The sequence below is a fragment of the Coturnix japonica genome, chromosome 4, assembly GCF_001577835.2.
Source record: "Coturnix japonica isolate 7356 chromosome 4, Coturnix japonica 2.1, whole genome shotgun sequence".
Lineage (NCBI taxonomy): Eukaryota > Metazoa > Chordata > Aves > Galliformes > Phasianidae > Coturnix > Coturnix japonica.
Window position 1 is genome coordinate 11,418,594 of NC_029519.1, and position 14,298 is coordinate 11,432,891.

Consider the following 14,298-nt stretch of genomic DNA (forward strand, 5'->3'; position numbering starts at 1 on the left):
AGATTTTTCAAAATAAATTGCCCCCAGGCCAGGCTTGTTTCTCTCCATCAATTTCACATCTTTTTTACCTTCACATCTCGACACATGTGAGATTAGCTTGGATGATTTCTTGGTATAGCTGTTGTCCTCTTTTTCTGTTTCCTACTATCATGTCAGACTTTTCTTGATTTACACAGAGATGTTGGCATTTGTATGTGCTTGAGCGTATGTGTGCATTTACCTCTGGGCCACCAATTGCAGTTTGAGGCATTGCATCCATTTTAGGACAGTCACAATATCACCCCTGAAGCTTTGGCCATGGTCCTGAATAGATAATTACATTCCTCTTTGTGATTTGAATGGGCGCTATAGTATTATTCTTGACTTCCCATCTAGAGCTGTCACTTTGCAAGACTAATAGCTGCTAAATAGCTGTCCAAATTTATCCCTTCTGTCCTTGGTGAATCTGTTTCAACATGTGCATTTATATTGACTTATTCTATTCCCAAATATAAAATTCTAAGATCTAGTAATCACTGAAAGATCTTTGTCCTGATTCAGCAGTAGTCCAAAAGGCAGTGTCCAGTGCTTAAAGACAGGAGTAGTGCTCTGAACATGTGCTTGTTAGTAACCTGTGGCACCGGGCCCACTGCTGCAGGAATAGAAAGAGGAGGAACGAGCTGCTTCCCTGGGAGATTTAACATCCAAGTCAGAGTAGTTTTCACATCATAAATAAATCAGAACTGCGCAGCTCTTTCTTTGGTGGACACCAGAGGGAGCTGGGTTTACTGGTCTTCTATTTTCACCCCTGAGTTCATTTGTCCCCATTTTTGGTTAATTTCTGTGTTTTCTAACCATGAGAAGTAGATAGTTTTCCTCTTCCACTTACCCATTATTCTGGTGAGGTGAAATGGAAAATGTTCCCCTCTAGAATTTAAAATGCACAGGGGATCAAAACCTTTAAAACTCATTTCCCAACAGGAATTAAAGTGCCAAAGCTCAGAAAATCTTAAATAACTCAAATAATACATCCCACACAGCTATAGACACATTCACTGTACAGCTTTATGGGGAGTAAAGGAATGTCTTGTATGCATTTGGTTTAGGATATTAAAAAGTCCAGAGATGCTTTTGTGCACTTCAAAGGGCTCTCTGGAGATAGGGACAAATGGCCAGAGGGTGTTATATGTTTTTTGATCCTCAAAGTCGTTAAGAGAGGACAACAAATAATGTGATATTTGTTCCAAATGTGAAGGCTCAGGGTTCCTCAAGTGAATGGCTGCAGGGAAAGCAAAGTAATCTTGCAAAACCATCTCTGCCATGGTGGGCTAGATCCTAATTTCTTGCTAGTAGACCAGAGGAAGTACCAGGAGTAATTGAAGCCATGACCTGTGCACAGTCTTCAATTGGCTTGTGATGTTGCATCATTACAGGGAGTGCCATTTGGCCGGCTCCTCATCAGCAAGACCCTACACAGAAGAAGGGGCTTAGAATGTTGAAGAACACAAGTTTTTAAAGAGGTGTATTAATTCAGCCCCCAGGAGAAACTGAGCTGCTTCCTTCTTCTGTGTGGTGAAGCTCAGGACCAGTGCTCCCTCCTTCTCACTCATGGACCTCCTCTTTTTTATTCGTTTGCCATTGTCTTACCACAAGCACCTTCTCCAGGGTTTCTTTCCACACTGCACAAGTCCAAAGGAGCCCAGAGGAAGGGTTATGAAACCAAGGTACTTCCAAGGACAATTTATAATAGTAAGCCAGGTTCCAAAGGGCTGCATCACTCCTTTTTCTGGGGTTATTTCAAAACAAAGCAAATCTCTGTAATGTTCTTTACATCACATCCATACAAACAACCTGCTTCCCTCATAGTGTCCTGTGACCCATGAAAACCATAACTGAAAGGCAGAAAACAGGTGAAAGCGTGGCTCATTTACAATGTCTTGGATGAATTTTTCAGGTCCTTCCCTTTGTTTCTTTGCTGATGTTGTCACACTCAGACCTTGTCTGAGGTGTCATGGGAAGAAGGAGAAAGGGAAGGAATGAGAATGGAAGAAAATTAACTGGGATGAGGTGATGCTAGATGAGAGACCAAAACACTGATGCAAACGTTTGTCTGCTTATGAGCTTCATATGTTACTGGAAGCTCCCTTATTAGTGGTTTTTCTACCATAAATCCCATCCTTGTCCACTACCCTCAAACTTCCCTGCTAAGCCTTTACCTTTTCTCTTTTTGCCTGGCAGATTGTGAGCACACTAACAATGGAAAACAGCAGCACATCAGGAATCTATTACTGCGTGGCCTCAAATAAGATTGGTGAAGAAGAGAGGAGCATCGAGTTCTATGTCTCAGGTAAACACCACAAGTGACACTACACAAAACATAGATGCTCATCATATGATTTACCTTAAAGTTACATATGGCTGGGGAATGCTGGTTAGTGTTTCTGGGAATCCCTAGATGTTGTGTTTTCAAAGCTCACCAAAAGCGATGTCCTCATGAAACCTTTAGCAAAAGCTAAGCTAAGTCCTTTGCAGTCTTCCAAAGGCCTGAAGTCTCTCCCTGATTCCAGAAAAGATCTGGCCTCCAGTTAATTCAGTGAACATAGCAAAGGTGAGCGAGGCCAATATTCAGATCTAATTCAGGGCCAGTATCACTGGGGGCTGCGGTGACGTTAGATCCCTGCCTGAGCAATTAGCCTTTCCAGAGCCCTTTAAGGAGGGAGGAGGTGGACATGCTTTTTCTCCAAAGAACACAAATCCAAACAAATATGTGCTTAACCTTTTAACACAGAAATTCTTTAGTAGTGAGATCAGGACCTGCATCATGCTTTCAGGAGAAATGGGAGTTTAAAAAAGGCAAAGAATCTGGGAACAGTCTTAGTTCAAGTGCTTACCAGACTATACTGAATCATTTCTGCATTCACTTGCTGGATGAGTGGATGCTGGCTGGAAATATTTGCATCAAAATAGGAATTTTTAGAACAAAGAGTGCAGAAGTGCCCTGGAAGGTAAATGTCTTGTCCTCACCATTTTTCTTCCCTGTGAAGCTAATTGCAGGCTAAGCTCACTTGTGGCACTGCTCTGCACTACTCTGCCTCTTATGTGTCCTCCATTGACTCCGTTGCTCTAAAGTAGTTCAGTACCTTGCAAATCAGACTAGTCAACAAAGCGCTCGCTAAGCCTTGTCACCATTCTTATTGCATGGATGTACAATAATAATAATGGGGTAGGGCTTTCACCTCTAGCTACAGCTTCTGTGTGCCACCTCAGTGCCATACGGAGTCAGAAGGGAGTTTTAAGACTCGGATGTCTTCCAAAGCCTTAACTCTTTTTCATCTGGGAAAAAGCCTTTGAAGGTTCTCTGGTGAGAAATAAAGCACAGACATAAGAGATCCACAAGATGCCTGACCGACAAGGGCTGAAGAGCAGCTATTAATTTCACCCCTTCCAAGAGCAAGTTTTTGTATGGGTTTGTTTCTGCTCTGGGGTCTCTGAGCTATTGTGTCTGGATGGGTTACTCAAAGCAATATGTTCCCAAACTGTACATCATAGTATTTAGGGTCTAAAGCCAATGCTGCAGCAACTGAAGAGGCACTTTGCATAAGGTCACACTCAGAGGGCTGAGATAGTACTTGCACCTTATGCAACAATGTTTTATTTTCATTTTGTGCCTTTCAGAAAAGAATCTTTTACAGGAAAATACTGAATTGGCACATTTTTTGTGGGTTTCTTCCCCCCACAATGAGCTAATATTTCAGATTTTATATTTTAAAATAATCTAGCAGCATCTTGAGACACAAACGCTTTAATCACGCATTTTTAATCATGAAGGAAATTGAAAGGCAAAATTGCTGACACTGGTTCTGGTGGAAGCGTTTCATCTTCACCAAAACAGACCACAAGTTGTACAGGGCTTGGGGAGACATTCTTGCCCACTAAGAAAAGACAGGGTTTGTGCCATTGTGGGGAAGAGACAGATGGTAACTGAGCATGACTGACTTGTGTAAGTGGTGTGTTTAAAAATAGTGTTGTTTATGGATTAGAAAGAAACACAACCTTTCTAAATTTGGCAATACTGACCCTAAAGTCAGTCATGCTGCAGTTGTACAGCAGCCCCAGACTGACCTGATGCTGGATTGCTCTTACCATGTGGTCTGCTGTTGGAGGGATGTGCAGGGAGAAGTTTGGAGCTACTAAGTGGGGCAAGTTCAGAAGCAGAAGGCACCAAGCAAGCTGTGTGTGTAAGCACTGCCAAGGTAGTGAAAGCTTTGCTGTGACAGAAAAGGTGTATGTTTGGCAGAGGTAATATGTCGTTATCATGGATCCTGCCTCAGAATTCAAACTTTCACTTTTGCTGATACAAAACTGACAGTTCAGGAACATCTTGATGAATAGAAAGTGAGAATAAAATATTTTGCGACTGCTAGTTTTTTACGCAGATTGAACCTAAGAGCTGAGGTGAAGGCTGAGCCAGACTCTGAGAGCCCATAGATTGTGTGTGAGCCTTCAGGAAAACAACCAGAAAAGGTTCCCAGCAGCTCGCAGTCAGCCACTGCACCTTGTTCTCTGCAAAGCAGCTGCAAACTGTGGGGCTCCACAATTAGTTCAGCAGTTTGTTGGTTTTGGATACACGATTTCCCTTTCTTTCCTACTGAAGAGCAATCTGATGGCTCCTGAATTGCTTTCAAACTTTTCAGCTGAATTCAGGTTAATTAACTTCTCCCTGCTAAGAGATCTGAAAATAATTCAGCAGCCAGACTCTCTTCTTTCCTCAAAAATCTTGTTCCCTAGGTCAGGGTTGAAGTGCTTTGTCAGGACACGGCTCAGGGTTATGGGGAAATTCAATCAGATGTTGCTAAGGCTGCACCTGCTTGGTGTCTTCAGCCAGGTGCTTGCACCTCAGCATTCATTCCTCAGAGATGTATTTATCCTAATGGAATAACTTCAGCAGCCATTTTGTTCTTGCAGTGCAGAGAGACCCCTCAAAAACTCCCACAGACATTAGAAAGAGCTCTGGGATCTATTTTTAAACCCTTTTCTTTGGCAGTCAAATTTGTTTCAGTGAAGGGCCATCAGGGTCTGGAGATGATGCTGAAACCAAGCCATATAGGGGGCTAAGGGGATGTGAAACCATATCGCCCAGTGACAATGCTTCCAATTGTCTGCTCTGCATCTTGGAAAGAGCAGCTATGTATTACTGTAGCTCCACAGTAAATCAGATTCTATCTCTTAAGTGATTGTGCTAAATACAACAGAACAGGATCCCACCCGTACTAAACCTCCAAATGTTGTTAGAATATAAATGAATTATGCTAAGAATAACAAATAATGACAAAAGTCCTTTTTCAACCCGTATCTGATTGCAGAAACAACTCAGAAAAATTGAATGAAAAATTTCTACCAGACACAAAATAGTGTGTTACAAACATGAGATAAAAATCTGCTATCAGATATTGGACCAATGAATAAACTGGGACTTTCTGAAGCTGCCACTCTCACTTTGTTTACTCCTGACATGCTTAGAGGATTTAGGAAAGCTCTGTGCTGCTTCAGATGGCAGGGATCTGCCCTCCTATTTCTTACTCTCCCTACATGAATGAGCCTGGCAGAGCCCCCTCTGCTCTGACAGGCGTAGGGATGGAATTTGGGAAGGAGCAGGAGTTTTGAATTACACTGATTATTGTGCAAAGCGCAGGAAATTAAAACCAATTAATTCCTTGTAAATAGAAATGGAGCCAGACTTTCTTTTGATTTATGCCGACTTTTTACCTTCTCCCAATGGCTCATTTCCCTGTTTTGTCATGGAATCCCACACAGTTGAGAGTGAAATTCACGGCTACTACACTGTAACAGAGTATGAAAGACAGATATGTGCTGATTGCTGATAAAAGAGAAAAGGCCCCACAGAGCATTCTTGTAGCCCATCTTATTGCAAGTCTTATAAAATACTCTATCTGTTCAGAGAGAGGAAGTCAACCAGGTTCAAGATTGTGTAAGCAAAGCAGTGCAAGAGGGGAACTGCCTTACAGTGTGCTCTCAGCACTGCGGCTGATCCCAGGCAACCCAGGGAAGAGAAGAACAGAGAGTGGAGGGCTAGAGAAACTTTTATTCCCTTTTTCCTTCCGCTGTAATGAAAATCAATGAATATTCTATTGGAGCTGAAAGAGCTTCTTGAAAGGCTAAGAAGATGGAAGAGAATAGCACAACTTCCAGCTCAGAATATTCAAAGTGCTAAATAAAATATGTCCATAGGAGAAATGACAAGAAAAACAAGTGCTTCTGCTGCTCCAAAGAAGTTAAGCTGGCAGAAAGAAAGCCTGCACTGAGGAGGTTCAGTGGGAAGGTGACACTGTTGAGCACCCTTCACTATTTCAGCTTGGGAATGAGAAACTGAAGTGCCAGAGGTCTGTGGTGTCCCTCCTGCACTGGCAGTGCCTACACAAGAAATGCTGTACTCCTGGTGGACTTTTCCCACAGCCACTCATGGTAACACCCTGCAAAGAAATGGGGCTTCAAGCTGTGGGAATCAGTGCCCCTGAAGGAGATCCTGCCTGAGGAACAGAGGAAAGGGCAAAAAGGGCTGCCATCCAAACCACTTTGGGGCAGGGTTTAGTCTGCCTTACAGGCTTGCAGGGCTTCACAGTGTTTTACTCTGGATAGCATGTCCAAGTTCCAAGTTCATCACTTTACCTAGAATCCATGCATTCTTTCTCTGGGATCCAACTCTAAAGATAATTCAATCTGGAGAGCATCCCAGGCCATAGAGCTTACCTAAGGGTCAAGTCTAACCAAAAACCCATTTGGTTAAGTTCTATGACTGTCAAAGGAGATAATAAAAAAACAATGAGAAAAAAAGCAAGAAAAAGTCAGGTAAAGAGGGCACTTTTTCTCTGTTTTGGCTTGATGGATGTCACAGGGATGCTGCTGTTGCCACATCCCCCTGTTTTCACTGCACCTTAACTCTTCCTGTTTTGAGAATTGCTGTTCACCTCAGATTTTCTCCCTTGTTGATAAGCATCACGTAGATGTGTAGGAACCACAGGATATCAGACATGGCGATGGATGTGTTACACAGGTCAGCTTGAGCTTGAGCATGCAGCTAGCACTAAGAAAGGGAGCAATTGAGCCTAATGAAAAACTGCATAAAGTAAGCTGAAATTTCATTAAAATAAAGGGAAAATAATTTCCACAGCCGTGGCCTGAGGGGTGTCTTCTTTTTTTTGGATTTTTTGTAAAATATTTCTGGAGCCGATCTTTAAAAATCATGAAGGTTATTGGTTATATTCCAGATGACTTGTGAAGAAGATTTTTTAATCGTATTTGAAAGCTCCTTCAGGGCTCTGTACTTCATAGAATATATAGCGTATTATGAGGCAGAGCAGTTATCATAACATCCTTGCTGTTTATGCCGAATTATAGCTTCAACAGAACTCTTTGCAAGGGTTTGCAGTGTGAGCCCCTGGCCAAATGCCACATCCCATGTGGGATTTGTCAGACTGCAGATGTGATGCATCCTTGCTCCTCTTTAACTGATGCCCCCCTCTGAGTGCCATCCTCTGGAGAAAGCATCTTATTAACAGCTCAGTAGTAAAGCAACAGTCTATCAGATTCATTACAAACAAGAGTTCAGAAGGTAAACCAGAACTAGTATTCCCAAGGCGTCCCACCCCAGTGCCTCACCAGGTGACATTTTTAAAGGATTCTTCCCAACTCCATTTCAGCTGCTTCTGAATCCCGCCCTAACAGACAGAAGAACAATCCCAGGCCACCGTGGCTATCAGTGCACTTCCCTTCAAGTATTTTGGGTGCACAGATCGTGAAACTAACAGAATAAAATGAGCAAAGAATATTTTGCAGACACAATTTAACTGCAGGTCCCTGGCAGCTAACACAGTAATAGGAATTGTCTGTAGGCCAGATTCTGGCAATCTACTCAGAAACATTTTTTTTCTTGTCTTCAAATGGATTCAGTTAGGCAATTCAGGAAAATTGATTTCGTTCTGAAATGAAATGTTACTAAAAATATTGCAAGACACTGCTTATTCATTTGTGGATAGATTGGAATCTGCATCGAAGTGTTGCTGTGCTAACTGTTAAAGCCTCAAGGACTTGTACGTCATTAGACCAGTTCATCCATCCACAGATCAAGTAAATATCCATATGAAAGAAGAGAGAATTGGGAAGATTGTTCAGTGGTGAAGAAAGTGTTATTTGTGAGAAATGGGAAGAGGTTTCTTTACTCTAATGCAATTACACTTTCAAGCACCGATAGCACATAGAAGGAGAGGATGTCATGAACACATTTATCTACCTGGATAGCAGAGCCTCTTGATTAAACTCTCTTAGTTCATTAACTACTTCTATATATAAACTTTCAATTAATTACTTGAAAATGTAATCCCTCTTTGCACAAGCAAATGCAGATCTCATTAAAGTGGCTCGTTCCATTGGGGCTGCTCACTGAAATCCGATCATCAAGTTGCAAATGGGCACCCAAAGTCATTCTCAATTGCGACTCGATGTCAGATGTTTTCTTTTCCTGCAGATGTGCCGTCAGGGCTGCAGACAGCCCCACAAGTCACAGCCATTGCGGGGAGCACTGCTAAGCTGACCTGCCGGGCCTCCAGGTACATCTACAGCAACCTGGCCTGGTCCTACCCCTCCCTGGGGGCAGCTCATGGCGGCTCTCTAACCCGAAGTGCTGATGCCTACTCTATTTCCCTGACCCTGGTCATTGCAAACGTCACAGAAGAGCACAGTGGCCTCTACAAGTGCCGTGCCCAGCACCAGCACAACGGCAGCGGCACGCTGGAGCAGCACACACGGCTCCTTATCAGAGGTGGGTGGCACTGTCCTGCTGCTGGGGAAGCACAAACACTGGGCTCCTTCCAGTGTCCCTCAAAGCACATAAAATGTTCCACTTGCTCAGAAAGGTGATTTAAGCAGCCTTTATCTCCCTGACTCCCTGCTGGGTACAGGTTTAGTCCTGACTGAGGAATAAAGACACTCCTACCATGTTAGCAGCAGCATGCCTCTATCTGTTGGAACTGCCCAGGTCTTTGGGGGGCCTTGGGGGCTGCCAGGATGGTACAGACAGCTGGTGTAACCACAGATGTGTATGGTCAGGTGTACAAACTAGGGATATGTACCACTTGTTCTGGGATGCACTTCATTATAATAGTGTTTTCTTACATGCACTCAAAACTCCATCTCTTTTATTTCCATGCAAATAATAGTACTGCAGATCCCAGAGCCATGTTTCACTGCTCTGGCTGTAAAGGAGCAGACACCTCCTCCAGCGCCACACAGAAACTCACTAAAATGAGTGAAGTTTCTTCAGCTGCATAATAAAGAAAATGAGAGGGATCAACTCAAAACCTTACAGAACAAATGCTGCTGAGAAAGTGCCTCGTGCTTCTAGTGAAGAAAGGTGAAGAAAAGCCCGAAGCACTGCAATAGAGCAGAACTAAAATGAATGGCAGCAAGCAAGGACATAGCAAACAGAGTGCTTTAGAACTGAGTTAGGCAGTGTTTTCTAATCTGGCTTCTCCACTCACATTAATGAGTGATGAGACACCAAAGCTCTATGGCCACGAGCACTTGTCACTTGGCACGAATCAGGCTGCGCAGCACTGGCTGCACTCCTGCCCACAGGGCATGAGCACTGCCCCATCACACAGAGCAGAGAAAGGATCCAACGCCGTATGGCAGCATGCTGGCATCTGCCTTGTCCAGAGCCACCTGCCAGCATCACCTGCCATGGGGCACCAGGATCCCTCTGCATTCAGGCGATGCGCTGATCTCTCCTCTGGCAGATATTTTTTTCATTCATTTAGTCAAATTTCCACCTACGCAGACACCTACACACGATGGCTACGAGAAAAACACAGTTAAACTGGGAATACAGCCATGGGAGAACTGCAGTCTTAATCACAGCCTTGTGAGAACTGCTGGGGTCTGCTGTTTGTCTGGCACGTGTCAGAGATGCAGTTTTTCTCAAGAATGCACACGCAAACACCTCTCCAAACCAGCCTTCCTCCCATGGAAACCAGCTTTCAAATAGGTTTTTTATTTAATGCATGAACGCCCATCAGCTACTCCTTACTGACAAAAAAAAAATAAATGTGTTTTTTATGCTAGAGATTTTATTCAGTTACTTTCCCACATCTTTTTTAAGTGAACATAATGTATTCTGTTCTATAAAGTGGAGGTTAACACGCTTTGCAGTGAGCAGATAACCCCTCTCTGCAGCTGGTTCAAGGGATAAGATGTAGGAGATGCCTCCTGGAATCTCACTGTGTATTGTTTTCCTTTGTGACTGCAGCAAAGGCAGCCCCATATGTCCTACAGAATCTGACAGACCTGGAGGTTAATATCAGTGGCAAGATCATCCTGGAGTGCAGAGTCAGCGGAACACCTGAGCCACAGGTTACATGGAGCAAGGATGGCTACCCCATCTCAGCAGCATCAGGTGAGCACGCTTTCTAGAGCACTGCTCTAACTCATGGTGATGAAAGGCACTATGGAATTGCCACAAGTGGGAACCTGCCAACGTGGATGAGAGTGGTTACCAGACATGACCTATTGAAACATGAGCACAGATCCAAGTATGTTGGACCCCTGCAGCAGTTTCTGACTTGGACTTCAAGGTCTGAGCTGCCAGCTGGCTGCAACTCGCTGCCTGTTCATGCAGCTTTCCTCATGCATGCAGCAGTATCTGCAGCACACAGAACTATAACTCCCTACTTGCTGTTAGGCTCTGAAAACACAGGCCTGAACTGCCACACGTCCCTGGTGCTGGTCACAGTGCACTGCCGTGAACTGTAGCAATTATACCCAATGGTCAGGCCAAGGCTTGATATGGTATCACTCATCTGTTCTTTATCTCTCACAACACAGAAAGGAGAATGGTGCAGCAGCTGTTGTTAGCACGGGGCAGGGCTCTTTCACCTGCACCTGGAACTCCTCATCTCTCTGTCCTGAGATGTCCTCCAAGTCAGTCAAGCCATGTCAGTAGCTAGTCCTGTAACTTTAATTTTGCATCTAGGTAGGAAATGTAGGATCATACATAATTCAGATCAGAGTGTTCTGAGCAGAAACTCTTTATAGCTACTGAAATTTTATAAATAATTCTAGAGGGACAAGCATGTAACATCCAACCAATGGAAACATAAATAAAATATTTGGAAAAAACACCTCAGGGTAAATATTTCAGCAGGGCACATGGTAAATGATGAGGTACCCTTGTTAACAGTGACAAGATTCATGGGCAGAACACCCTGCAGTGCAAAGTGCCCTTCCCTACTGGATTCAGAGCTCAACATGCTTCCCTGTTTCTGCCCCAAACACCTCCCTAGTGAAACAGATAAAATCTTAGTTTCGTACCACAAAATCAGGAAAATTAAATGTGGAGAAGCCTTACGTAGGTCATCCCTAGGTCATGTCTCTCTTGGTAACCCATCACTAGCTCCTGGCCTTCCATGAAGCCAGGATTTTTCCAGGCAAGCATACAACCTGATTACTATGTTCACATGATAGAACTCCCAACACTTCCCACAGCCTCTGAGATTCTGTCTTTCTCCAGTAGTTTCTTTGAGTTCCCTTTTCTTTCAGTGTATAATGTTGCGCTCAGAAAAATTACCTTTTCATCACCTCACTACATTCCATAAAAGTTTTATCAGACTCTGTCTACTTGTAATAAACTAACAGCTGCATTCAGTGTAGGATAAGTGATGCCCAAGCAATCTAAACTGGTGTCAGATCATTGCCAAACCACAGTGAGGAACGTGGCTTTAAAATGACTCCTAGCAGCATCATAGGCATGGATGGGAGCTCATCTTTAGTGCTCTGCCTCCTAAAAGCATTTGGAGAAAGGTCGATTATTGTAATAAAATTCACCCAGATCCCTCATTGCAGGAATTTCCATGGAAAATAATACCCTGGTCATTGAGAGAGTGAAGAAGGATGATGAAGGGCTCTATGAATGCAAAGCGACCAATGACATGGGCCAAGACAGTACATCAGCCTTCATTAAAATACAAGGTGAGATCTAAGCTAAGGTAAAACACATATATTGTGCTGGACTGATAAGAACTACTGATCAATCATGGGCTTTGGCTATATTTAAAATCTGGTTGTACATTTAACCTGCAGGTTCTGAGGAGAAATCCAACATTGAAGTTATCATTTTGGTCTGCACTGGTCTCGCAGCTACCCTCTTCTGGCTCCTTCTGACCCTTTTCATTCGGAAACTGAGAAAAGTAAGAGAGCTTCCATACAGCACAAAGGCGCTGAGACCCCTTTTATGCATAGCATCAGCGTTTAGGGCTGAAATCAAGTCAGTGTGAATGGTTGGGACAGATAGTAGAAAAACTGTGACAAATGTTCCTATAAAATTTAAGTCCAAAATTTCCGATGACAGCCCCCAGCCTTCCCAAAAGATCACGTGTACTTGTGAGATTTCTACCCACTTCCACGGTATCATAAAATCAGGCTACTTCTTTTTTACGTGCCAAACTGCCTTGCAAGATTTGAAAACAAAACATTAAATCCCCTAAAACGAGGGCTTGATTTCAACAGCCATCCAATAAGATTTCTCTGAAACAGATATTGAAGGGAGCGCTGTTCAAAGAAAAATTCTAGCATGTTTACTCTAGAAATGAGCCCAAACCACAGAGCTTATTTTATCTCCATACTTTGGTATTCTTTTACCTCCCTTTGTGACTCAGAAAACCGGAGTTTCAGTAAAGTTTCAAGGAATTTTACTCTGTTTCTCCTACAACAAATCATAAACAGAATAGCAACCACAGATCTCTGCTCTGAAGCTCACCCAAATGCAGCCCTAGTGCTGATACCTGATACTTGAACAAAATTTCCACTCTTACCACAAATACGGTTATTAATTTCATGTTTTTGCTCCTTGTTCCAAATACTGTGGAGAGCAGTAAATTTGCTATTATATTTTACACCCACGTGAATCTGCTCACAGGTTCTACCAAATCACGATTTCTCACTGAGAAGCATTAAGAGTAACTATATTCACCAGATCTCAACTAACTTTAAATTAAAAATTAATTGATTTAATCAAATATTCAATTAAACCTCTGACTAAAGCCATCGCTACAAAACAGATAGCAGTGCAGATTCAAGTCTGCAAAACAAAATGTTGCTGCACTGAAAATGGAGCAGAACGTGCTTTGCAGGCCACCAGCAAGCACAGCTCATGGAGATCACAGAGAAAAGAACTGATTTCCTTTAATAGATACAGCCAGAGGACAGTGATAGATTTTGTGTCCTCAGAGTGTTTATCAACATTAATCCAAGACTCTGCCCAACGCTGATGAGTGACAGACATGCATAAACATTTATTTCTCAGATAAGAGGAAAGGAGAGGCAAGAAACTGAAGGGATGCATTTATGGTTCGGAATAAATTTCAGAGTTAAGACTGCAATACAGGGAACTCCCCTACTTGTTTTTCATCTTATAAATGACAGCTCTCTCCCATTAGAATTGCAAAGTAAACACTGTGAACAATTTTTTTTCCAATTTTTTAGCCTGATGCCACAGATATTAAAACAGGATACCTGTCAATTATAATGGATCCAGAGGAAATGCCACTTGATGAGCAGTGTGACCGTCTTCCCTATGACAGCAGTAAATGGGAGTTCCCAAGAGACAGACTGCGGTTGGGTGAGTGGTTTAGTGATTATTATTATAAAGAATGATGGTTTCTAATGCTTCTCAGTTTCAGTGGACCTGTCGTGCAATCTAAGCATCAGCGTACCATTTAGGGCTGGCATGCTCCCATCCTTTGGTGAGAATTGGTACCAAGTCACAGAATTCATTGTCATCCTTTATCAAGGTGAGACGAGAGGTTTGGTAAGAAAAGCAAAGATGTTGTCTCTCAAAACAGTTATCACCTCTTACTGTTCCTTGGAGAAGTGAAACCAAACTCTTAAGAGGGAAAGGAAGGTACCTGCAGATACTTGCCTGTCAAAAGCACGGCTTCCCTCCTATAGAGGACCAGGGAAACGGGTGAATCTGGAAGGTTACAGTCTTATATTAAATTTTTATTTTTAAGAAGTCTATTCATCAAATAATCAAGTATTTATCAACCATTCAAACTTGGCTTTGAGCTGTAAAGAACTATCAAGAAAAACAAACCCAATTTAACGGAACTCATCTCAACAGATGATAGAGTGAAGAAATGTAAAAAGCAGACTGTGTTTGCTTAGAGAAACAGCAACACCTGTGTGCAACAATGACTGCAGGGAATATATGTGCATGCATGTGTGATTGGTGATTAAACTGGAGAATGGAGA

The 14,298-nt window shown here is 42.8% G+C and overlaps 1 protein-coding gene and 1 long non-coding RNA gene across 7 annotated transcripts in view; one reads left to right on the top strand and one right to left on the bottom strand.

Moving 5' to 3' along the window:
• Positions 1-14,298, bottom strand: part of LOC107312793 — a 220,231-nt gene that overhangs the window by 117,409 nt on the left and 88,524 nt on the right. The gene's annotated exons all lie outside the window — the stretch shown is intronic.
• LOC107312792 (vascular endothelial growth factor receptor kdr-like) overlaps positions 1-14,298 on the top strand; it is a 114,469-nt gene that overhangs the window by 71,759 nt on the left and 28,412 nt on the right. For all 3 annotated transcript variants that reach the window (XM_015860500.2, XM_032444344.1, XM_032444343.1), the window contains exons 12-17: positions 2,218-2,326; positions 8,522-8,815; positions 10,301-10,447; positions 11,893-12,018; positions 12,130-12,236; positions 13,531-13,666. In XM_015860500.2, the coding sequence (XP_015715986.1) occupies positions 2,218-2,326; positions 8,522-8,815; positions 10,301-10,447; positions 11,893-12,018; positions 12,130-12,236; positions 13,531-13,666 (919 nt within the window). The remainder of the gene's footprint in view (positions 1-2,217; positions 2,327-8,521; positions 8,816-10,300; positions 10,448-11,892; positions 12,019-12,129; positions 12,237-13,530; positions 13,667-14,298) is intronic.